The sequence below is a fragment of the Lygodium microphyllum genome, chromosome 25, assembly GCF_053477565.2.
Source record: "Lygodium microphyllum isolate KBCC chromosome 25, Lygodium_microphyllum_v1.1.10, whole genome shotgun sequence".
In the NCBI taxonomy this organism is placed as follows: Eukaryota; Viridiplantae; Streptophyta; class Polypodiopsida; order Schizaeales; family Lygodiaceae; genus Lygodium; species Lygodium microphyllum.
Genome location: NC_141159.1, coordinates 112,225,832 through 112,252,032, shown reverse-complemented (window position 1 = coordinate 112,252,032; position 26,201 = coordinate 112,225,832). Strand labels below are relative to the sequence as shown.

Here is a 26,201-nt window from a genome sequence, read left to right as displayed (position 1 = left end):
AGTACCAAGCTCTGATACCATGTAAAGAAAAATACTCTAACACAGAAACATAAATAAAAACTGTACGACAAAGCACAGACTGATAAAAAAGAACACAGTTAGGGTTAGGGTTAGAGTAACTCAGAGACAATGAAGACAGTGAATAAATGAAATGATATGACTACTAATAATGCGATGCTCATGCAGCAAACACACTATGCAGTGAATGAATATCTAACCTCGAACTCCTGTATCTCTAGGATCAGGGCAGGGTAATGAGCTGGAGAGTGTGTCATACTTTGAACAGATCTCGCAGCAAGGCAGCCTTTGTATGTCAAACGCCAGCAAATGCAACAGTGAGAAGTTGGATCTGATGCAGACAGCAGTAAGGAGAGAGAAAGACTAAAAACGGAGCTTGCAGAAAAGAGAAAGACTAAAAACGTAGGCATGACAACCTTTAGGAGAGAGAAAGACTAAAAACAGAGCCTGCAAGAGAGAGAAAGATTGAAAACGTAGGCAAGACAGTCTGCAGGAGAGAGAAAGACTGTAGCGATTGCAGACAGGAGAGAAAATTGTCAGGGCGGCAGCTGGAGCTTGCAAATGCAGCAGTTTGCTGGCGTGGGAGGCTGTACGACAGCAGTGCAGATGAATAACAGTTAGTCGCCAGGCAGAAACAGTAGCAATCAGCATGTGGAGGGCTGGAAATAGTCGCTAAACTGTAGGGAACAGTGATGGACAGCAAGGACTGAGATGTCCTCCGTGACCGGGGGTGTAGGTAGCAAGTTGGTAACACATGAAACTTGCAAAAATGAGATTGTAAAAGAGTGGAGGATTGGCTGCCAATTTATAGAAAATTAGGGTTCTAGATCCTCTCCCACTTAACTTTCTCGATCCGCTCCCCGTTTTAGGGTTTTGGCTAAAATAAGCCTAAAATAAGCATGTTTTGGGGCTGTTTAAGTGGCTAAGTGCATTTCCTAGCACAATACTCGAGAGGTGGCTGATTTGTAGCTTTAGGTTGATCCACATTTCTTCTTGTCATTCTTTTAGATGTCCTTGCATTATCTTTATCTCTTTTTCGTTTTTCTTCTACAAGTGCATCCGTGTTTGTACCTTTGCTAAATATGCATACATTGAATATGCATCTACCGGTGATTCCCAACCAGTTATGCCACGAATGTCTTGCCCTGCATGAGACATTTCACTATTAGTGACCTTTCTCTTTTCAGTTGCATGTAAAGCATGTATCCTGTTGTTGTTGTCGTACCTGCATAAGTATATTCATATTTTGCACCAATTGTTGCAAAATATCACTAGAGATTATGTTCGAAGGTTCTCCTATCTTATCTTTCTTCTTCTTACGACCTTTTACGTTGGATTCATCACCAATGCTGGAGGGGTTTTTGTTGAAAGGTTGAGTCCACCGGGGATCAGAGATAGAAGGAAGTAGAGATAGGAGATGGAAGAGAAGATAAAGAGAATAGACAAGAGGTAAACACGACAAAGACAAAGCACAATGAATTGAATCAATATGTATTGAAAGAAACTGTAATTCTGGCACTACTTAGAAGCAATCTCCAAGCATTAGATCTCCGACAAAGCACAATGAATTGAATCAATATGTATTGAAAGAAACTGTAATTCTGGCACTACTTAGAAGCAATCTCCAAGCATTAGATCTCCTGGAGTTTCTTTGTAGAACAAAACGTGCATCAAAATTTCAGCTTCTTCTTTGCTGCTTGGAACCCAAATTTGATGGCTCCGTTGGCTCCGAAAGGGGGATAAAGCTACAGGACATCTGCTCACGAATCTCCCAGATCACTTCCTTTTCCTCTTCCAGTTCAAACTGCAGTTTTCAGCCTGTCAATAGCGATCGCGATGCGCGCGATTTTGTCAATTTGTCTTTTTTATGAAAAACCCATAACTGGCTTGCTTTTTGCATGCCATCCTATTCTAGAAGCTTTTCTAACTTTTTCAGATTTTTATAATAAATAATATAAAAAATAGGCTAAAATTATCCAAAAATCTAGTATTTTTGGATAATCCATGCAACTCACACTAATACTAATGACTTAGATCACATTGACTCTCTTGATTAATAAGAAGTCGGATGATGATACATTTCGTGCTTTTTCACACTCTGTTCGCATAGCATCACGACACCGTCTTTGTTTGAACACCATTTGTAGATTTTTGCTTACTAGGAAAAAAAGTAACTTTTCTTTGACTTTTTTGACTAGGCGCAAAAGCTTGATTTGCAAGATGCATAATGGACTTGTACATTCTTCTTGTAGCAAAACAAAACCAACTCATCAAATGATAAAGCATTTGGGTTGGCTTTCATGATTAAACAAAGAGTAGTTGCAAAACTCTTGATCTGCAACACGCATAATGGACTTGTACATTCTTCTTGTAGCAAAACAAAAACCAACTCATCGAATGACAAAGCATTTGGATTGTCTTTCATGATTAAACAAACAGTAGATGCAAAACTTTGATAAACATTAGGAAGACCATTGAGAATAGCGCATAGAAATCAATTATCTAGCACAATCTCCTCTACAACAATCAATTCGTCCTTAAGTTCTCTTATCTAATTGGTCCTTAAGATATTTTATCTTTGTTCAAAAATTGTTAACGGAGTCACCTTTATCGATATTGTCTCTCTTTGATTGCTTACAAGTAACATGTGTCTCATTTCTTTCTTCATACAAATGAGCAAGTATATTCTAAGCATTTTTAGTTGTCTTACATGAGTGAATGTGTGGGATCATGGTACATTTAACATTAATAATTAAACAAACAATGCAATTAAAGCATGAGTTTGTGCATCTCTGCCATCCCAATGGATTTGCTTAGGAGTAGGTGGTGGTGGTGCTCTAGGATTAAATGTATTGAGCATTGAACTAATACATTGAATAATACATCTTGTTGTTCATAACAACCAGCAAGCCTTCAAACTAAAATGCCCCTTAGTTTGCTTGGGGATTGGCCTTGCTCCTTGGAAGATAAAATTTGCCCTAAACTTAATGTTTCTTGGTTGGCCTCTAAAAATTCTCTTAAATATTTGAATGTCAATTGCTGAATTTCAAGTACTAGGCCCCAATTTCAGAGCACTCTTACTAGGGTGGCTACTAAGCCCTAATTTTTGTTGTAAATTAGGATTTAGTAAGAGAAAATTTTCAATTGCACCCTCTTGGGATGAAATTTGGTCGAGATCTCTTGAGGGAAACTGAGAATTGGTTGAGAGAATGGAGACGAAGGTGGAGAGAGAGAAATTTCAAAGTTTCATTGCCAAAATTGGCTGAAATTTAATGTTGCCTTGTTGTAAATGGCTAATTGACTGCAGCCCACCATCAATAGGAGCCTCATATGCAGTACCTTGCCCTTATGGGCACCAAAATTGTTGTCAATTGCCTATAGATAGCCTACATGGACTATCACATGCCTCCAATCGCCTCCTAATCAGTTGGGGCCAGCTCTTTGACAACCTTCAATGACTGGGTTGATCACAAATGGCTGGAAAATTGTAACAATAGTTCTCTCTCTTCCTCTCCCAACCTCTGAAATATTAGAATGAGGCTCCAACAGCCTCTAATAACCTTTCCCTTATCTGCATGAGCAAGTTTTGCGAAGTAGCAACCTTCTAAATGCATTTTTCAACACTTTTCAGCCCACGTAAATGAAAAAAAAATAAATATTGAACCTTGCTTAGAAAATAAACTATACCTACCAACAATTAGATTGGCTAGGCTAATTTGTCATCCAAGTATTCTTGAGCATTTGTTAGTCCTTGGAATGGCATTAATTAATTAATTAATTAATTACTCAATTAATGTCTAGTTCGTAATGCCACCATTGACATTAATGGCTAATAAAATTATCGACGCCAAAATTTGTCCTTTTGCCTTTGGCATCAACTGATATGGTGGGGTCCTTGACTTGTCATTGTGAAATAACTTACTTGCACATCCCATGTGCACCTCACATTTGCACATTTGATTAACACTTAATCAATGCTAAGCAAAGCATCACAATTTCACATCCTTGTGACACATTGAATAAACCCACAAGGATAGTTGGTTCCATCCAACTTGTCTTCAATAGCTAACATATGGAATATATCATTGTTGCCAACCATGGTCATTGATTGCACTTGATGCAAAAGTTGCATGTATAGAGGAAAATATGTAGAAAACCAAATTGTGCTATGTTGCACAATGTAAAATAGATAGTAAGGGCTCTAGAATCAACTATGTTGAAAATTTTGCACATAGGACAAAATAGCATGTGTAATATTGCCAATAATGCAAGTGGTGGCTGAAATGAACCCCAATCAGAATTCTAATGACATGGAGCCCTTATGAGCAGCCACATAGTATCTGAGTTTTTAGGATTGGGCCAATGGGATGCCATTTAAGGAGCAGCTCTTTTCATGGAGGTGTATGTTTGCTGTTCTTTCTTCAGGTTCTATGCTTGTTGACCCAAGGATTACCCATGCTACTTGCCATAAATGCTGTGCTTTAACTGAGAAATGAGAACAATCCATACATTTTTAGGAGCTTTTCACATTTGTAGGAACTTACTCATTGGGGTCCTTCCTCTGTTAGACTCAGTTTTCATAATTTAGATTTGGCTACTTGTTCTAGCTTTTTGGATCCTTGTTAGACTGGAGTCTCATGCCACAGTCCACTTTCCTTTCTTGGGTGCACATCTAGACAATATGGCAACTTTGCAATTTGGCAATCATTGAGGCTACTGTTTGTGATGGCTATACTTACTTTACAAGATCTCTGCCACAATCTCTCTCAGATAGCCTTCTCACCCAAGGATTGGATAGACCTCAGTGTGATATTTTTAAGGAGATGCTTTTGAGGTTACTTGGCTGCACCAATCTAGAGCATTCAATCACTTGCTACATTGATATCTATCAGAATACTTTGATACCAGAAAAAGGAACACTGGGCTTTTGATAACCAGCTCACATTTCATTTTGGAATGTTACTTTGTCTGTCTGGTCCAGTTCCAGAGGGCCATGGGCATGATGAAATGAGAGCAACTTATAACCAGCTTGCACTTACAATCACTACAAGGATTTTATGAACTATATTTATTTTTTCTCTGTTCTGTTCTAGTTCCTGAGGGTTAAGGGCACCACAAAATCACAGATTTCACGTAGCTTAATTTTAAGTCCTGTTGTTATCCTATCTTGTGAAGATACTAGCCCAGTTTTTATCATTGGAATGCAGTTGTTTATTGTGAAAGTTGAATTATGCTTTGCATGAGGTTGTGGTGTCACTGTTCTGATAACAATGGATGTTTCTATCTGTGAGTAGTTTCCTAGGTTCAAAAAGCTAAATGTATGTTTTTGGTCTTTTTCTGGGAACAGATTGCAGGTCTCTGAAAATGAATCATTTCTAGAAAATGATACCGATCCTGTGCTGATGATAGATTCCATCAGAGACGCAGCTCATATTTTCATAAATGGTGAATTAATAGGTAAGGATTTCAGTAAAATGCTGGCTCATATGGTAATCAAACAGGGAAGCATTTTAGAAAATGCATTTTGTCTTCACTCCTATAGCGTGAGATATTCAAAGAAGGTTGTTGATGTAATTTTAAAGGATACAAAACTTACAGTGCAACATTAACATAGGGTCATAGATTGGGATTGTATAAACTGTAATAGGAAAATTTGCTACATTTTAAACTCCTTATGTCCGGATACATTATTAGAGTGATGAAGGAACCAAGAATGGGAGGGAAGATATGGACAAGTTTAGGACTTCTGTAGAGAAGCGATCAAACTTGCAAAAAGGCTGCTAGAAGATGTGAACACTAGAGAAGCCATGGTAGGCTGACAAGTTGGAGGAGCTAGGGCAGGCGGTGCCTAGGCTATGGTGTTGAGGCTAGAGGAGTTGGGGCAGGCGGCACCCAGGCTGCACAAGGCGCAGGCCAGGCCAGGCCAAGCGCTGGTTGTTGGTGAGGCTTAGCTGGACAGGACGGGGGAGCTTTAGACTTCAGGAGCTGCAACAAGCGGTGGTGTAGGCTAGAGCAAGTGTAGGCTAGATCAAATGAGTCTGCAGAGAGGCTAAGATGGACCGAGCTGAATCTGAGCTGAATCCTAGCTTTGATACCAAATGTGAGTGATGGAGGATCGAAGCTCAACTAAGAGTACACAGTTGAGAGTGACGAGAGTGTGAGAGAGAAGACACAGCACGACTCCCAATGCGATTACCAAAGAGTAATGAAAGTACAAAGCACAACCCTTAAACCTTAGGGTAGTTAATGTGCGTTCACACCCAAAAGGTGTCAAATAGGATAAGTGCCTGAACTATGTAGCATAAGCACATAAAATAGAAGAGTAAAAAGTGCCCGAGTGTCCTACCGCAGATCATCGACACTCCTCTATGAGCGTAGGCGTGAGTCAAACCCAACACAGAAAAGGGGCAACAAAAGCAATACAGAGGCTGAAACAGGATAAAGTTCCTTCTTTGACCCATTTCCAAGGAGATGTCCTAATCCTGGCATCCCTATGATTTTTGGAACTCGTCATGTTACACTCACTGATTTCTAGACTTGAGGTCAGATTTGTTGCCACTATCATTAGGCACCCATTTCCTTGTGTTTATTTCAAAGACCCAGATGATTGGAGTATGGGCATTTACTTCTCTCAATAGTCAAGTCATATTCCTCAGTGAACATACTTCATAACAAAAATCCATCTTCCTTGGAGGACGATTTTTGTCAAAGATTGCTAGCAATGTTGGAGATTGGTTCTTATTCACAGAACTCTCTAAAGACGTTCAGAGACAAATGCTGTAGGGAATCAGAGGTGGCTGGTTAATGAGTCAAATGAGCATGATCAAGCTGATCCCTGCTACTACATTGCACTGGTTCAGGCACTGTATTTCCCAACCTTTTGTGATAGATCTCTACTATAGAAACCCTCACTTGTATATGGACTGGGATCATTCATTTTGTGAGAACCAGATGGGAGAGACTGCAAGGTGATGTAGATTGCACAAGCAAGAGGTGAGAGGTATCCTTACATAGTCGGGACTCTGGCACCTTCTTTCACTTTGGGATCCCCACATGGTATAGTATTACAACCAGCCAGATTAGTTTTTCTACTAGCCTCGTGATGGCATTCTAAATGCTTTTAATTATTCATCTAGGCAAGAACAAGGGGAATATTATGGTTTGTTTACATTGCACTTAATAAAAGTTAAGCCCATAGTGAATTTCTTTTTAATGAATATGTGAGCAGTTTTGTTGCTATTGAAAAAAACACTAATTATGCTTGTTGTTCTTCCTCTTGTTCCTTTTTAAAGCAAGTGCACAAGGTCAATGGGGCAGTCCCAATGTGCAGGTTATACAACCAATAAAACTTCTAGCTGGCAGTAACGAAATTGCTATTTTAAGCATGACAGTTGGATTGCAGGTACTAATATTGTCTTGTAGGATTGGAAATAATCCTCTACTTGATACAATGTTTTGTTCTTCCTTCCTGCACCTCAGTAAATGTAAAAACATTTGTTAGTAGCTTTTACGTCTATAGCAGTCCTAGTTCTTATTTAACTTTACACTGGTTTTTCTGGTATATTAAGATTTTAAAGAGATATCCATTTAAATAAAAGGTGTGAAGTAAGGTTAGATGTCATTAAAATATTGATGAATTAAACATTACGTGAAAAAATATATTCCTCGTATTTTTCTGGTTGTATGTGATTATGAGTGGAAGGGATGGCAGCTCTGTACTCTTCACTTCAGCTCATAGTCAGGTCCTTTTTAGTAGTGTGAGAAGGCTGAGACTTTGCTTGTAGAGATATGTTGGGCAGGGTTGCTCCCTTGTTCTTTTCTTTGCCTTTTTGTGGTGGAGATTAGTGGTTCTTTCCTAATGGATAGACAAATTGGCATTGAAGGGATCACACTTCCCATTATGGATGCCAATGAGCAGTTTTATAGCTTTTGTAGCAGCACATGGATATTTTCTGCAGATCATCGGATGCCCTTATAAATTGGCATAAGCCACATCATTTTCTGTGCTTGTGATTTGAGCAGCCACAGTGGATACCACCACTTTACCTGAATCCATAATTTAGAAGGCCATGTCGGGATTGAATGGTGAGCCAACCTTTTAATGAGCATTGGACAGAAGTTTCTCTGTTTGAGCATAATTAGACTCTCCTTAGAATGGAAAATGGTTGTTACTAACCGGTTCTTGCTTGAAACTATATGGCATAATACTTTTTGCCTTCTGTCAATCGTGGTTCGGTGAAGAGATCACAAGGAACAAAATGGGACTCCAAGCAAAGCTAAGGCTGCATGGGACCTCGTCTTTCAAAGAACTTTCTTTTTGTTGGGCCGGGGGGGGGGGGGGGGGGGGGGTTTGGAGGTTTAATGGATCAAGAGAGTGTAGAGATCTTTGCTACTCAAGCTCATTGTTCAAAATCCTAGAGGCAACGATTCTCAATCTTGGAGGATGGTTGCAGCCTAAGTCTGTTGGATTTTTATTACTTCAGAGCTAAACATGCTAGTGGTGATTGACTGCAAGTGAAACCAGCCTTCCTTCTGTGGATGGGTGGTAATTTCCTAATTACAACTTAGTCACAACAGTAACATTTATCACAAAACTGAGAAATGCAAATTAACTTACAATCTTGGACAATGGACGTTGGCCCAAAAACTGGTGCCCCTTTTAGTATTTATTTAACTTAATTGAAGAAGAAGTTGATGTACAATGGGATTTTTCCAATCTGTTTTGGTATTTCAACTCCCCTTGCTGTCCAAAATGATCAACAAATCTTCAATCTGATTTGCTCTTTGGTTCGGGCAGTCAATTGGTATTCATCCGCTTTAATGGAGATAGAAAATGCCCCAAATTCATTGATTTGCTGGTCCCTCCACTTGAATTTGATTAAAAACAGCTTGAGCCCTGTTGAATCCAAGTTTTGGAGCTTCCAATTTTTGGCATGCTTCCGAAGGTTGCTACTAAACCCTAATTTCTGCTCTATAGATGAGGGTTTACAATAGGGAAATTTGAAATTTCTTAGCCTTCAGCGATCTCAATGTTGCAATCTTCAGAGCAAGGTTGGGACATGAAAGAATGTTAAGGAGAGAGAAAATTCAGACTTTCTTCGCGAAGAACTAAAGAAAATCTATCATTTATTGCTACTGCCTTGTCTCAACAGCTTGTAGATGTAAAAAACTGAAGAAAAATCAATCATTTACTGCTGTTGCCTTATCTCAAAAGCCTGTAGATGTTTTCAGTTGCTGTTGATTGGTCTTCTTTTGCCCCTGGTTGCCTTTGAAGGTCCTCCAATGGCTACAAATCAGTCCAACAATATCTTCTTCCTCTCTTGCAGGCTGAATATACTAAAATGCCTCTATCAAGTCTTTAAAGACGTTTTTTAGTCTTGCATGGGCATTTTTGACAAGTGGCAGCCTTTCCAAATGGTTTTTCTAACATTATCCACAATTGAATATTAATTTTCAATCTTTAAATATTGAAAATTCATCTAATAATTATTTCGGTGCCCTAAAAAAAAATATGATTGGCCAATAATTAAATTGGCTACGCAACTTTCATTTCCGAGAGTCTTTGCACTATCTCTAACCATTAGATTGGCGTTAGGTACCATTAAACACCACTTTTGTAGTATCATCAAAAACTGATACTTATGGCCAAATGAATGACCTAGGCCAACAACTGGCACCAGAAACTACTAACTACTTATGCAGTATAACTTATAGTAACTTTTGCCTTTGACATTGCATGATTTTCTCGGGTCTCGGTCTTGTAAATTTACTCTAATCCTAGTTATATCTCACGTGTGTAACATTTACTTAGCCATGTGATTAAAAATTAATCCACATGTTAACTGAGGTTTCAAAAATACATGTCCTCATGACAACAAGAGCCAATGTAGCTTGAATAGTGGATATTTTAGTTGTAGATGCAAAAGTCTCAAAGTAATCCAATGTTGTTCTTTTGAGAAAATCCCTTGGCGATAAGCCTAGCCTTATACTTGTCTAAGGATTCATCTACCATATTCTTAGTCTTAGAGACCACTTCAACACCAATTACCTTTTGCTTTTTCAAATGTCGAATTGACTCTCGAGTTTGGTTCTACTCAATAGAATTGAGCTTACCCTATATAGCATTGTGCCATACCTGGTGTGTAGTTGCCTCATCAACTATAGTAAAACTATAGTAGGCTCATTATCTTAAAGAATCTATCACATCAAAGTATAGTTCACACATAGTGAATTATCTCGTTGGGCTTGAATCCTAGTGAATTTGCGTGGGTCAATAGTTGTCTCAGGAAAATGAGTAATTCTTGACTTCTGCATGAGCTGTGGGTTCTTAGTCTTAGAGACTACTTCAACACCAATTACCTTTTGCTTTTTCAGATGTCGAATTGACTCTCGAGTTTGATTCTACTCAATAGAATCGAGCTTACCCTGTATAGCATTGTGCCATACCCCGTGTGTAGTTGCCTCATCAACTATAGTAGGACTATATTAGGCTCATTATCTTAAAGAATCTATGACATCAAAGCATAGTTTACACATAGTGAACTATCTCGTTGGGCTTGAATCCTGGTGAATTTGCGTGGGTCAATAGTTGTCTCACGAAAATGAGTAATTCTTGACTTCTGCATGAGCTGCAGATACCACCTAGAAATGGTGATAGACTCATCTTGCTGTTGCGAAGGAGACCGAGTAGTCTCCCATACTTGCAATGCACTGGTTTGTAAAAGGGACTTCCCCTTACGAAGAGAAGGTAAATCCCCCTCATCCGATGAAGAAGATTCCCTCTATGACGACTCAATCCCCACTGGAGGAATCTAAGGAGGTGAAGAAGGGGTAGGAAACTCGATGACAAGGTAGAAAAGGGAGGTGTCAAGGGTCGAAAGGGAGAAGGAGAGGGAGATCGGGTAGTAGAGGAAGGAGGTGGAGGAGTCAGAGATGAAGAAGGAAGGGGAGGGGCAGATGGTTGGGGGGAGGGGGGGGGGGGTTAGTTGATGATGAAGAACCACTTGCAATAGAAGAACCGTTAATAGGATCTTTGGAGGCTGCGGTCTCATTGAAGATCACATCTATGGGTTATAGAGTTGATAGCCTTTCATGGTTGTGATGTAGCCCACGAAGATAAGCTTCTTTCACTTGGAGTCGAGTTTGCTCCCTTGTTTCTTCTTGCGCATATGGACATATGCATCACACACAAAGATGCAAAAGAGGGACTTGGAAGGCTTCTTACTGAAGAAAGTCTCATAGGGAGTCATATCCTTCAATGCTAAAGTAGGGGCCTTGTTCTGGATATGAACCGCTATAGCCACTACCTCATGTCCTTTGGGGTGAGGGGTGAGGTAAACTCCTATGCTTCAGCATCGATTGGGCCATTGCTAGCATGGCCCGATTGGCACACTCTGCCACATAGTTCTCAAATGGTTTGTTCAAATGGATATACTCCACCTGAATATTGTGATCCCTTTAAAACTAAGAAAACACATTAGAATAAAACTCATTGTCGTGGTTTGCTCCTATATCTTGAACCTTGAAAGGTGTGTGTTTTTCACAAATACCTTGTAGAAGTTAAGAGCAGGCATTGCTCTTGTACTCCAAGAAGTAGGGCCATACATAACATTTGAAATCATCAACAATAAGCATAAGATACTTGGCCTTTCGAAGGGAGTTAGTGCCCATGGGTCCATAAAGGTTGGTGTGAACCAAATCAAGTGGTGTTGAAGCCCTCCCTGAAGGAACTTGTGGATGGGCCTGCCTATGCTAATTGTCCCTTAAGTAGTTGAAGCAAAGAGTGTGAATGGGAAGGAGTTCTGGAAGTCCCTCCACTATCTTCTTCCTTGAAGCCTGCCTAATAGTATCAAAGTTGAGATGCCCATATCGGGCATGTCAAAGCAATCCTAGCTTATGGGAGGTTCTTGCTGCAAGGGCTATGAGCATATAAAGTCCACCCTCGTGTGCAACTATCCAAAGAATTGCACTTCTAGGAGCATCCTCCATAGATATTGGATCTTGTGTGAATACGTGGATACCTAGCTATGTAAGACCAAGAACAAACAATAGGTTGAATCCCAAATTTGGTACATAGAGAACTTTGATTGAAGAGTTTTGCCGATTCGAAAACAAGGAAATGATCCCCACTCCATGAATGGGTATGGAAGAGTTGTTAGCAATGATGACGGATATTCCTCTAGAACACGTGCTAAAGCCAATCATGTTGGAAAGTCATATGGGAAGAAGCCCTCGTTAAAATGACCAAGAAACCAGAGAGACAGTAGGGTTGGTGGGGAGAAACACAATGTGCATATGGCAAACACTGATAGGGAAGAGAAACATAGAAGTTGATGAAAGATGAATCATGCTAAGTGAAACATAGCTGAATACAAGGGAGCCATAGCTCAAACGATGTGTTGGAGGAGGGAGATTGCCGAAGAGGCCTCACAGTCTGCCAATGCAAAGATGATGATGTGTCGCTTGGATCCGGGAGACGGGAGACTGTCGTCGAAGGGTGAGGAGCCTTTGAATTTGCAAATGCAGGATGAAGAGTGGTGCTTGGAGCAAGGAGACCACATGAAGTCTCTGAATTTGCAAACATAGGCATGATGACTGTTGCGAGTTGTTGCTGGGAGTGATGCCAAGAAGAGGATGAGGGGTCAAAAGCTGAAAATGTAATGAAGACAGCCTCTAATGATGATGACCCTAGCTGGAGGTGTGACGCCTTGTAAGAGGGGAGCAACCATGAACCAAAACTCAAGTGTGTGGAGCTTGGAAAACTGACGCCAAGCTGATGATGGAGACGCCAAGTGGAGAGAACACCTCCAAGTAGCCAAGCGTAGGTGGAGTGAGGCTTGAAAACTCAAGTGTGTGGAGCTTGGAAAACTAACGCCAAGCTGATGATGGAGACGCCAAGTGGAGAGAACACCTCCAAGTAGCCAAGCGTAGGTGGAGTGACGCCTGAAGGGTGGAGAGCACCTCCAAGTAGCCAAGCGTAGGTGGAGTGATGCCAATGCTAAGTGGTAGAAGATTGATGCTAGGTTGTGGAGGAGGAGCGCTAGCTATGGAAAGACTATTGCCATGTGTGGAGGAGCTGTCGCCATGTGTGGAGGGAGGTCACTTGCAAAGGAGGACTCACCATAAATGCACCCCAAGGTGATGGGAACTTGTGCTTGGCAGTAGAGGATGAAGATGGTGGAAGGAGAGAAGATAGAGAGATGGTGGAGAGAGAAAGATGGGGTGATTGATAGAATGCCAAAAGGAGCCTAAAAATAGGCAAACTCAGTCTAGGATGGTGCCTAAAATGAGGGCGCCCAATTGTCTAGGGTGGCACCCAGAAATGGGCCACGAGTCCCTTTTTTGGGGCTGTCCATCGTGCAGAACCCCAAAATGGAGAGGGAAAAGTGAACAATGTGAACTATGGAAATGGATTTCTCAACACGTTGTCCATGTGCCAAGGCTTCTTTGTAGAAAAGGAAGCAAGAGCTGTATCCTCCTCCTCGAACAAATATAGAGGATAGACTCGGTGGCAGTTGGGGTAGCCTTCGAATCCTTAGATCCCTCCTTGGGCTTCAAATGGAGGGTACTTCTGCTAATATTTCTCCTTCGAATGAGTGCCCTTCCCACACTATGGGCACTTGGGCTACTTCGTATCCTTCATGTCCTCTTTTTTATCCTCTTGTTTCTTTGCCTTTGGCTTCACCTTTTGCTTCCCTCCTCTCAAACTTGCTATAAAAGCCTTTGTGGAGCTGGATCCACTGGCACTAATCTCTTTGAGCCGCTGGTCATGCTCCAAGACTAGTGGGGCAAGCTCCTACCAAAGAAGAGTCTCTCATGTCCTAGATGTTAGAAGGTTAGTGTATAACACATCGAACTTTGGAGATGGTAATTGAGTCAAGAGAGTCATTGCCATATGCTTTGAAGAGGTAGTTCTTTGGAGGGATGCAAGGTCATCCCTCATGTCCTTTAGTTTGTTGATGTGATCCTTCATGGAAGGGGGGGGGGGGGGGGGGGGCGTTCATCAACATTGAGCATCCGAAGTTTCTTCTCAAGAGAGATCCTATGGGCAAACATCTTTTTATGATACAAATATACAAGCTTCGACCATACTTCCACCATTGTCTTCAACCTACAAACATGCACTAGGATAGAATCCTGTAAGCTCGTGAAAAGGAAGGATCGGGCTCAAGAATTGAGTCGATCTTAGAGGGTCACACGATCCATTGTTGTTCCCACACGGGGATCCTCCATGGGGCAAGGAATAGGTAGGGTAACAAACTCCCGTGATCAAAGGTGTCAAGTACGCATTCCACCTTACATGACGAAAGGGAATAGTTGGAACCATTGAATCAATCCTCTTTGGGTAAAGAAGAGAGAAGGTGCCATGTGAGGCAGTTTAAAGCCAGGAGAATGGCCTCCATGGGAAACATGGAGAGAGGGAGGAGGAGAAGGAGAGTGGTGATGGGAATGGTGATGCAGCACAAGAGGGCTCGGAGACCTCCATTCTCATGATGGTCATGCTGCTTGTTAGGGGATTAATGAGAAATCTCCTTGTTAGAGTCATCAAAGCCATTGAATTGGTGATAAGACATCTTCAACACTTGCAAACACCCGCAAAAATCTGCATTTTGTTGTTGTCCCAAAAGATGGAAATCAGCTACATCTCCATGAAGGAAAGATTGTAGATGTCTCGCATGAGTCGCATGGAGTAATCATATGCAGAAAATTTGTGCTTCTAGGAAGGAGCATATGGCTGAAAATTTGTGTTCTTAGCTTGGGGGGTCTTCCCTTGATGGGGTACCTCTGTGTCCTCACTTTGGCGATGATATCATGTGAGTGTGCAATGGAAGAGAATCACGAACATGGAGAGAAAGAGAGAGAAAGACAGCAAGAGATGAAGGAAATAAATTTGCACTAATAGAAGAAGAATGCTGAATACAAAGGAGAGGAATGATCAATCTTGCACACACTTTGGCAATGATACCATGTGAGAGTGCACAATATAAGAGAATCACAAATACGGAGAGAAAGATAGCAAGAGATGAAGGAAAGAAATTTGCATTGATAGAAGAAGAATGTTGAATGCAAAGCAGAGAAATGATTAGTCTTGCACAGCCCAAGGTGTTAGTGAGGGCATTGGATCAGGCTGAATAATGATTACAGCAACACTGACGGTGATCGAGACAGTTACGGTGACAGAGAGTATGTAGCTTGCTGTCCACGCCACACGAGAAGACTGCAGCCACCTAATGGAGCACCTGTGAAGCAAAAGAAGAGTGAATCTGCCCAGCCCCCAAGTCAGCTATAAATAGCTGAAAACAAGAAAATCTAGCTGACCAGCCATTTGGGGCCACAAAAAATCTGGTTGACCTATATTAATTGCAGTCGGTAGCAGCTAGAAAATGCGAAAATGCTGATGTGTCAACGATCATGCTGACCTTGCACTCTGGAGCAAGCACAATGCTGACATAGCCATCTCGGGGCTGGAAACTGACAAGAAATGCACACAAAACTGTCAGAGCTCCTATGTCTCCATTAGACTTTGATGGAGCTCTTAACCAGGAGATGATAGATTGACATATAGAAACAAGGCAGGCTAACAGTAAGACCATAAAACCCGTATATGTCGAATTTAATGAAAAGTGCTTGTAAGTACAATATGTTGGGTTTTGAGAGGGTTCCATTATCAAAAGATCAATATGCTAAAGATGTAGGATAGTAAGGGTAGGAATGTGTGGCAGAAGAGAGAAGCTAGGCTAGAGTGTGTCTTGCAAGAATCAATCGATATACAAGTGGGAGGTTTGCTAGGTTTGTGGTTAGTGTCACCGACATTTGAATTGGGGGAAGGCTTCATGATCGGTTGGATCGGAAGATCTCTTGAAGTAGTGGGCTCAACTGTTTCTGGCTCTACACTTGATGTAGAGGGAAACTTAGATAGAGATGGGAACTCTCCAAGTCTATCCTCAAGGGAGACAATGAGCGCCTAAGGACCTAAGTCCAAAATAGTGGCATTGGTGGATCAATCACATAGCCCCTTGGATCTGCCACCATGAGAGTAGTGGATCTACCTTGCTGAGGAGGATGGCCCCCTCTTGACTGTGGAGGTGGAGCTGAAGTGCCCTCTCCTTATGTGCTTGAGCTTGTAGGTGGGAAAGAGGGTCTAGTCTTGGGCGGATTGTCCTTGGTCTTTGATCAACATTTGTTATTAAAATGGCTAGCCTTTTGGCAATGTTGATGGTACCTATTCTTTTTGGGAACATTTTGCCAACTCAATTTCAATCCTAGGGGGGGGTTACTTTGGTCCTCACTACTCGATTTAGTCTTGATGCACTTCTCTCCACCACCTTGATTCACATTTTGGAAAGTCAAGGCTCCCTTTGCATATTGAGGTTTCTTATGAAATTGATCAAATAGCCGAGGATACCACAATAGTTAACACTTAAAACTAGTTGAGGGTGGGACGTTGGGACTATGAGATGAGGTGTTGGGTAAAATTGAAATCTCTTTATTCATGAACAAAGTGCCTTAATCATCAATTGACTTGGGTAAGCTAGTGGTGGTGAATTCAACGATCAATCGTCGATACTCTGTTACCTTGATAGTCAAATCAGCCTTCTCAATGATATTGAACTCTTGGAGCTCATAGTTAGGTTGGTTCATTGGGTATGATTGCAAGTAGCATAGCGGTTGACTAGATGCGCCCAATGCTTAGAGGCAAGGTCGAAGTGTTGTAGTCGGGTGTGAAATCTGGGCATAAGACCTTGCATCAAATTGGGTATAGCTATGGTATTTTTGCTCTTTCAATAGCGAACTACCTCATATGATAACCATCGGGGGTGAGGTTGGGGTTACTGCCCCTGAAAAAGTTTCCACAATCCTTGAGAATTCAAAACATGTTGCATTAAATTTGACCAAGTGGTGAAGTTAGACTCGTTAAAATGAGTCTTATCCATAAACACATGCTTGGTCAATGCAGATGAATGAATGGCTTGATGAGGAGGGGTATAGGTGGGTGGCATAGGATAGAAAAGAGGGTAACAAGGTGCTACACCAGGCATCAAAGTGCCTCGCATGGTGACTAGAGGTGTGTCCCAAAAGAGGTGATTGACTTGTGGTTGGTCCCCATGCCGAAAAGGTATAAGAAGGCCCACTAGGTATTGCCATGTTGGCAAATTGTGTGGCCACCTAAGAAATGGGAGAACACGGTGGGGTTGGAGATGTGTGGATGGGATATTGTGCATATAGGTCCCCATGGATGGTTGGGTTGGGGGAAAAACCCCCACCATTGGTGCATCTCCACTACTTGGATGTGTAAAAGCAGAGGACCTAAAGGGATAGGATGTACTATGTTTGAAGATCCCTCCAGTGTGATGTTTGAAGGACCGTGCATCGTTTAATGAAACTTGGTTAATTTGAGTTTTGTGTCTGAAATAAAGACGTAATCAGTTTATAATGCATTTTTTAGCTCAACACCAGCAAGAGGGTGTGGAGAGTGGCTGCAATCTACTGACTAAAAGTGGACAGCACCATTTATAGAATATTAGGATTAGGGTTATGGATAAAGGGATGGTCATACACTGACTGTGTTTATAGAGTCTTTTTTACCTGAAGTGCCTTTCATCTTATGTTGTCTTAAATAATTGATTGAAATACTGTTTTGGGGCTGTTTGAGAGCCGATTAAAATGTATTAAATCAAGGCCTAATTATGTGGGTTAACAATGTGGGTAGTCTAGAACAGTTCGGCAGAAAACAATTGGATTTTGATGCAGGACAGTAGTGTGAGGATGATAGGCAGCAGTTGTGATGGTTGGAATAGTTGAAGAGGGATGTAGGAGCTGTGTTTTGGGCGGCAACGAGTGTCAACAGTTCGGGGATGATGTGGCAGCAGTAGGTGGAGTCAACAAGGGCTGCAGTAGTCATGGCTGAGGCAGGGGGTATTGAAGGCAGGCTGAGAGACCTGTGTGGACATCAAAACATAGAGAAGAGAGGGGACACTGAGTAGTAAATATTGGGATCATGATGGGATGAAGACTCAATATTCTCTTGGTCCTGTTTAATAGAGTTTGTTGGACTTGATTCCTATCAAAACTAAAACAAAAAAACAATTTGATTGTTAATGTTTTTTGGGGCTGTCTAGGGCAAGTATATTCGATTGATTACTTATCAAGGGCTATATGCATCGAATTTTCATGCAGATCGATGGATTCTTCTTACCATACTATACCGAAGGAATGGGATGGACTCCTGAATATTTTGGGCTTTGTTGCTTTGCAGCATTAAACTTCATTTTAGGTCTAGACCTTGGTTTGTTGCACAAGCTGTAGAAGAGGTGCCAAATCATGGGATATTTGTTGCAAGCAAACTATCATGCACAATCTTTTGGCCAAAGGATTGAGCAAGCTGGAAGAAATTCAAGCATAGTAGCAAAGAGTTTTAGAAACATCTGGTAGGAAATGAGTTTCCTATAAGTTTCCAGCAGCATTAGTTTTTATGAAACATTTTAAAAATGTTTCTTTACAAATAAAGCCAAAATTTTGGGCCTATCATTTAGAAACAGTCATCCACTATCCACATAAGTAAGAAAAAAATTTCCACTATACAAAGGTCCAAACAATGCCAAATTTGAAGGAATAGTAACACTATGATTACCATTTCAAACAGGTCATCACTCATGATATAAAGACATGGCATTCAAAGGACAACTTCAAAGCTTCATATTAACTAGCAATCATGTTAGTTCAAGGATCTAAATAGCAATGGAAGTATTGGCTAGTGACTCACTTCAAAGTTCAAACATCGAAGATGTAAGTACTAGAGCTTTGATAGCAGGTACTAGACTTAACTTGAGACAAAGTCTAGACTTCCAACTTTGGAAGTTTCTTTCTAGGCAAGGCTAAATAGCTGCTCTATTAGTTACCTACTGCTATTCTTACCATTTTTCTTTTTCTGAAAATTGGGTAGATAAGAAATGGGTTTCTTATATAGGAAATATTTAATAAATGTCGGGTAGTTTCCTATTTCAGGAAACGAGTTTCCATGTAAAACTATGAACACAAGAAAGGCAACCCAATGTAATTATGCCATAGCACGGGGGAGTTTCAAAAACAGGGGAAACGGAAACAACAAAAATGGAGTTTCAGAGTTTTGGCTAGTTTTGGAAATGGGGGGAGGAGTTTCAGATTTTAGGATTAAATCCATATATAGATACTTTAATATATCAGTGCACATACACCACTTTCTCAAAATTTACTCCAAACTCCAAGTCTTGTCTTCATCTGGTGTTGATCTCTTTTTTGTCTCCATCTCTTATATAAAAAGAACTATGTCAAGTTGAGGGTTTTAGGTCTCTGTGTCGCTATTTAGTAGCTATAGGTTGCCAGCAAGAGTTGAGATTTAGTACTACCTTCTTTATTATGCAAATCTTTGTGTGGCTTCTTGCATTCTCTCACTATAGATGGCTTTAATGAAGAGAAATAGGCATGCAAACACATACAATAAAAGTGTAATTTGAAGGCTAGAATTGAAAGCTGAGAACTAAACGCATCCCCTGTTGGTCAGAAAACATGGGTGGGTAATGTTTAAGACCTCTGCCCCCTAAACAAAAACTTTTTTTCAACCCCCTAAAAGAAAAGATCAATGCTGAAACATGTTTTGGAGTTTCAGAAATGTTTCTAACATGACCTTTTGGAAACAGGTCCGAAACACCGTTTTGGGGTACTATGAATTATGCATCTACATTGACTAAGTAAAAGGTTGGGATAAGTTGGAAACATGATCTCTAAACCTTATAGAACAGAAGGTTATCTCCTGACATTGGATAGATGGAACTGAATCATATTTTTACATGAGCTTTTCATTGAAGATTATTCTCTGTTCTACACAGAGATGTCGCTTTTACACCAACTGTTATCAAGATCCTCGAAATACATGTTCAAGCATCAATACTTAAAATTTTCCTTCACGTCCTTAAATTTTTTACGTACAGTTGTGCATGCCAACCATGATCACATTTTGTGCATGCACGTTGGACATGTCAATCTGAACCTAGGTCCCAAACTCTGGATAAATGCTTTATATCAACATAACTGAGTTTTGACATTCTTCTTCAGCATACCTGCTATTTGGTAGCAATCAATATTTAAATTTTTCCTTCATTTCCTTATATCAACAGGACTGAGTTTTGACATTCTTCTTCAGCTTACCTGTTTTTTGGTAGCAATCAATACTTAAAATTTTCCTTCATATCCTTAAATTTTCTACATAACACTTGTTCATCCTGACCATGATCTCATTGTGTGCATGCATTTTGGATATATGAATCTGAACCCAAACTCTGGATAAATGCTTTATTTCAACATGACCGAGTTTTGACATTCTTCTTCAGCATAAACCTGTTATTTGGTAGCAATGTGTTCTTCATGCTTTTTAAACACTAGTTGAATTGTGCCATTGTGAAGATTTCACGAGGCAACATGATCCTCCATGATTTGTCATCTTATTCTTGTATCAGTGGGGACAGTGCTTCCGAGTTCAAGCCCTCCTTTGCTATTTTGTGATAAATTGTTATCGCATCTGCTCTGCAAAAGCATCTGCCAATCGGCAGATCATTTGTGCATCATTTAGCTACCATGCAGCATTTCCATAGATTTGTGAACTTCTCTTTGATTTTCCAATGACAGAAATTATTTAAATTGCATAAAATGGAATGGAATGCCAGATTTTAGTTGAGACGAGAAGAGAAATTGATGGACGCATTCTTATCCTTTTCATGATATCATGATATTTTTCTTCTTTTAGCTTGTATATTTTGGTCATGAAGCTTTTGTAGGTTCATACTTCATTTTGCTGGTATTTTTGCATTTTGAAAGTTTACATTTTGGTCTTGCTTCATCGGATTTAACAGCTTCAATGGATCTCCAGACAGGTGCAACTGGCTATGATCTTACTGCAACAGGCATAGTAGGTTCTGTGTATATCGAGGGCTTTGATAACGGAACTCTGGATATATCTACGGAAAAATGGATTCATCAGGTGACTTTTTGGGAGCTGTAATATTGGTGTAAGGGTAAATGCTTGTTCAGTCTAAAGCTGCATTTTTAAATTTTAAGTGTAAAGCCTTGGTGCTTATGAATAGAAGTTGGTATATGTAACTTCATGGGTGCCCACCCAGTCTTGATCAAAATGACAAAAAGATCTACGGCCATTATAATTTTTTGTCTAAGGTTTCCTTCTGGTTTATTCTGTGTTGCTCGGCAACCACAATCTCAGTTGTCAAGACATTTGTCCTATGTTTCAGGTAGGAGTCAGAGGAGAGAGCCTAAAAATTTATTCAATAAATGGAATGGGGAATGTTGACTGGTCGTCAGCTCCAGCTATTCCAAAGAATCAGACTCTAGCTTGGTATAAGGTAATACTCTTGATTTCGTAACTCTGCATCTCATAAAATCCTGATGATCAGTTTTCAGAAGTCTGTCTGATGTAATGTTCCTGTTTTCATTGACTGTAAAAATTGATGCATCAAAAAAATTACATTGGACTGACAAGTAAGTAATACTTAACAAATACTGAACCTTGACATTGAAGGTTCAGTATTTGTATCATGGGTCAATTGCTAGTGCACAAAATACCAGAGCTGCACCTGCACAATTGAAGCCTCTCCATTTAAGATATGTCTACTCCAGGGCTGTTTTAAGACATGTAACTTATTAAGAATGCCTTTGTTTTTAACTCTTATTACTGTTGTGATACACGAATAGGAGGTTTGGGTTGCTTTATTTGGCCTTTCCTCTCGTGTTGTGTTTTAAGGAGATAACGTCTTACGCAAAATGTCTTAATTTTTTTTCTCCTTAGGTGATAGTCTCATAATGCTAGGGGCTTCTCCATATGCAACTTTCACCATTGGAAGAGAGACATTGCTCTAATAAAATATGAGGGCATCTGATTCCTCCCTGGTGGCAAAGGATTGAAGTATTGATCCTTTTTTGTAATGCGTATTATATTCAAAGCAAATCAAATAAGTAACTACATACAGCATCAATTAGATGCCATGTGGCACTAGGCTATATCCCTGAACTTCTTATGGAACAGCTTAAAGATCCAATGCTTGAATTTCAGGACATCCAAAACAGACAAAAACTCAATCTTAGTACATGAATGGACTTTAAATGTTGGCTTAAGCCCTTATCACGGGGTGAAGAGGATTGCTCGTGTTGTCTCTTATTGTTTTGCACGCCTTAGATCAACTCTGCTGAGACTGGGAGTCAATTCCCTTTTTTCCCAAGTGTTGACATTTCAAGCATGTGAAACACATTCCCTACATTTGCCTCTGGGAAGCAAATCTGTCTCAAATGTTTGTTGAGGTTAAGGATTTTCATTATGTGTGTGTATATGGAAGTTTAAGAGCTCAATTGAGTGAATTCCAGTTCTTTGCTTATTTCAAGCTTGTGGAATTTCCGTTTGTGAAAACTTGTTTTGCTAATCTTGGACAGACCTTCTTTGATGCCCCACATGGAGATGATCCTGTGGCGCTAGACCTCAGTAGCATGGGCAAAGGGCAAGCATGGATTAACGGACAAAGCATTGGAAGGTTCTGGCCCTCTTACATGGTCCCTTCCAACAGTTGCTCCGGTGCCTGTGACTACAAGGGTGTTTTCAATTCAACCAAATGTGTGTATAACTGTGGACAACCATCTCAAAAATGGTAAGGTTGGATCTAACATTTCATATTATCTGATGCTTTTCTGCACTTGGTTTCTTGGCAGACGCTATCAGTGCATCAATACTGTGTTGAAATTTAATATATTTCTTTTGGATTTCCCTTTTAACAGGTACCATGTGCCTCGATCTTGGTTGAAACCCAAGAATAACCTTTTGGTTCTTTTTGAAGAAGTAGGTGGAGATCCAAGCTCAATTTCATTAGTAATAAGAGTGGTGGATAAAGTTTGTGGCTTTATTGGTGAGGACTACCCTGCACCTGTGGATCAGTGGTCATCAATGTTGCCAGAAACAAGTTTTCCACAGATGAGCCTGGAGTGTGGTAAAGGCCAAAGAATCAGAGCAATAAACTTTGCAAGTTTTGGAACTCCAACTGGTCAATGTGGAAACTTCCAACGGGGACTCTGCCATGCTCCAAGTTCTCTGAGCGTGCTTCTAAAGGTAGGCATCAAAAACTTTCTTGGTGTTGAAAGTGCCACTGTAATTTTTGCTGTGCATGCATCATGTGAACCCCCACTGGAATGCAGCTCATTAGCATCTTAGTTGTTTCTTCCACTGGTATATACATATATATGCAAAGCATAGTGGACTTTTGAGTGGTTTAGTAGCATCATGTGAAGTACCAGTGTAATTTTGATAGAGCATTAGCATGACATTGAGGCATCTGTAATTGGTATATATATGCATAGCATAGTGGAGTTTTGAGTGGTTTAGTAGCATCATGCGAAGTACCCGTGTAATTTTGATAGAGCATTAGCACGAAATTGAGGCATCTGTAATTTGTGCAGAGCATTAGCATCGTGTGTATACCAGTGATATATGTGAATAGCATCAGCATCGCATCACAAGCTTGAACAAATAATTTTGGCATACCACTGCTATTTGTTCAGGGCATTTGCATCCTCATGTGGCCTTTAGAATTGATTGCTGTGTTTTTGCTGGAACAGCGTTGTATTGGCCGCGAAAAATGCTCAATAGAGGTATCGTCAAGAATGTTTGGGGGAGATCCATGTTCGACACAGAAGAAGAGACTAGCAGTAGAAGCTCAATGCTTGTGATTCTGCTGTACAACCCTTATTCTTAAATCAAGGCAGTGTACCATACAACTCTTCACCTACCAAAGATGGGTAAGCATGCTGCACAAAAGAATGTTGTATGCCCCACCCTTAGTGATGAGTGTCTTGCAATCTTGGTACGAGGCATATCCTTTTAGAAACAATTCTGGCCATTTTAATTTACTGCGGTTTGTCGGTGTTACTCACAAGAGTGGTTGTGCTACGCAACCCCATGTGCAACAATTCTTGTGATATCAGTATTGCAATTGATCCATTCTTTGACGAGGTTTTCATCTCCATAGTGTCCACAACAATTTGTGCTTGCGCAAACTCTGGAAATTGTATTATAGTCGTGTGCGATGAACTGAATCAGACAGCAACAGTATTATGCCCCAAACTGTGGTTGAACGTTTGTGCCCAGAATACACAGAGTAATGAAGATACTATGGTTTAACATTTACAACAAATTTAAAGCCTCCCTGTGATGCCTCAAGGTCGGGCTCCCATGCCGATGATTTCATTCATGGAGCCTCGGTTGATGATGGGAAATCGCACATGATATGCACGATCTCGTATACCCGACTGGCACTAAATTGCAGATGACAACAGGCGTATGATATCATATACGACTGGAAGTAGGAATGGTAGACCTCCAACATTTTCCATCCCATCAACCCTGTTCAACCGATTGGTGAACGCAGTGAATGCCTCACCAAAGTCAATTCGACTCATTACTTGAAACAAGGCAATAGCCAAACTGGGAAGGCAGCCACTTGCGCACCACCAACCACTAATGGCGATGAAGAGCTACACTAAAAACTGATCTTGATCTACAAGGCTCTCAAGATCAAGGCTCTTCTCGTCAGAGTCAAGGTGAGGCTTTGCACTGGCCGCAATGGATTTGTCTGCCTGCAGATTCTCACATAGCCAATGTGATGCTTTTCATGGTCTGCTAAGCTTGTTGACCAAGGACAACAGAGCTGGGATAGACTGGCATGTCAAGGAGGGTGGTTCTCTGTGAAGCTACAAGCTTGCAGGTGACAAGGGAAGTCTGGGGGGTGCTAGTCTATTTATGGAGAGAGAAGACAAGTAGGGAGTACTAGGGTAAAGGGGACAATAGATTGCCATCTAATAATCTTCCATTATAATTTTTTTTTCCAATTGAGTTGCATAAATGTTTTTTAATGGTCAAACTATTTATATTATATAGAGCTCAAAGAAAAAATATTGGGATATTTTGATATTTTTATCAAGTAGTCTAAGTTATAAATGAAAGGTTCATAAAAGAGGGACATTGAGGGGACAATAGAGTGACACTCAAAGATGCATTGCTTTAGGGATTTACAAAATCTAATATATAAAAAGATTTTACATGGTTCAATGGTTAGTCTTAAGTTAAGTTTATTTGTATTTTAAAAAATTCATATTATATTATTAAGTGGTTGAAAAAGCCACATCTTTCTCATAAAATTATCGCTCAATTGGGGTGGGGTGTGTTTTCCTTTTGGAGGGTGCTACTTTATTGGCCCCTTTACCCTACAACTTTAGGAGAGCATCAATATTGGAGATGGTAGTAATTTAGCAAATTCGGGTTTGTAACATTGGAGATGTGACGTGGGTGTGGAGCTTTAAGGAGGTTATGATGTGAGATTAGAATTTTAATGGGCCATTGTGAGTAAATCACGTTGGTATCCCAATAAAGCTGTTCAAAGGCATTAAATTAGGACAATCATCCACCTTGCCACTACTAACATGCATGACATGACCTTAGATATATACATTCCCTAAATATGTTTATGCTACCCCATCACACATCATGTATGACAATTGCATGATTAGATGCGCTCATTGTCTTTCCCTTGGTAGAAGAAAAACCAATCATGTTTTTCCTAAGCATTGCACTTCCTTTGTAGGGACATAAGTTTCAAACAGATTAAAAATTTATTTGGCATAAAAGAAACTTGCTTTATTTGGTCGGTTCATGTGTTTTACAAATATGGAAAGTCAAATGATAAAGCAAGAAGAGCTATTTGATTACTTGCAATGATGAGAAAAGCCTTTCATAGCAAATTGTATAGTCATGCAATCTATAGGTTGACTACAAAAGCCAAGACTTAATGGTTCAAAGCAAGATCTTATGATGAAGCACACAATTGTAGAAGTATCAAACTGCATGGTTGATTGTTTTGTCCTTTAATAAAGGTAGCACAATGGGGATTTTTCCAAAAAAATTAGCTTATCCTTGGTAGGCATCTTATAAGCAACAACTCTCCACAAAGAGATTTGATTTGAACAATGGAGTAGCTTTCCAAGGTTTTCTTAAATTGTGTTTCTAAGTGTAAAGGAATTCTTGTCCACATATTTTAAAAAAAATGTGTGACAACATAGACATATAGAACACAATTTGGGTTAGGGTAATTGAACATTGAAGA

At 40.2% G+C, this 26,201-nt stretch overlaps 1 protein-coding gene across 2 annotated transcripts in view; it reads left to right on the top strand.

The window, feature by feature from the left end:
• Nucleotides 1-24,963, top strand: part of LOC148014637 (beta-galactosidase 2-like) — an 80,770-nt gene extending 55,807 nt beyond the window's left edge. The window contains exons 12-18 of one of the 2 annotated variants that reach the window (XM_087666719.1): nucleotides 5,366-5,475; nucleotides 7,311-7,420; nucleotides 20,921-21,031; nucleotides 21,297-21,407; nucleotides 22,489-22,700; nucleotides 22,828-23,155; nucleotides 23,662-24,963. In XM_087666719.1, coding sequence (XP_087522845.1) covers nucleotides 5,366-5,475; nucleotides 7,311-7,420; nucleotides 20,921-21,031; nucleotides 21,297-21,407; nucleotides 22,489-22,700; nucleotides 22,828-23,155; nucleotides 23,662-23,772 — 1,093 coding nt within the window. In that variant the 3' untranslated portion in view covers nucleotides 23,773-24,963. The remainder of the gene's footprint in view (nucleotides 1-5,365; nucleotides 5,476-7,310; nucleotides 7,421-20,920; nucleotides 21,032-21,296; nucleotides 21,408-22,488; nucleotides 22,701-22,827; nucleotides 23,156-23,661) is intronic. The other variant, XM_087666718.1, reaches the window with a different exon arrangement.
• Nucleotides 24,964-26,201: the final 1,238 nt, after the last annotated feature.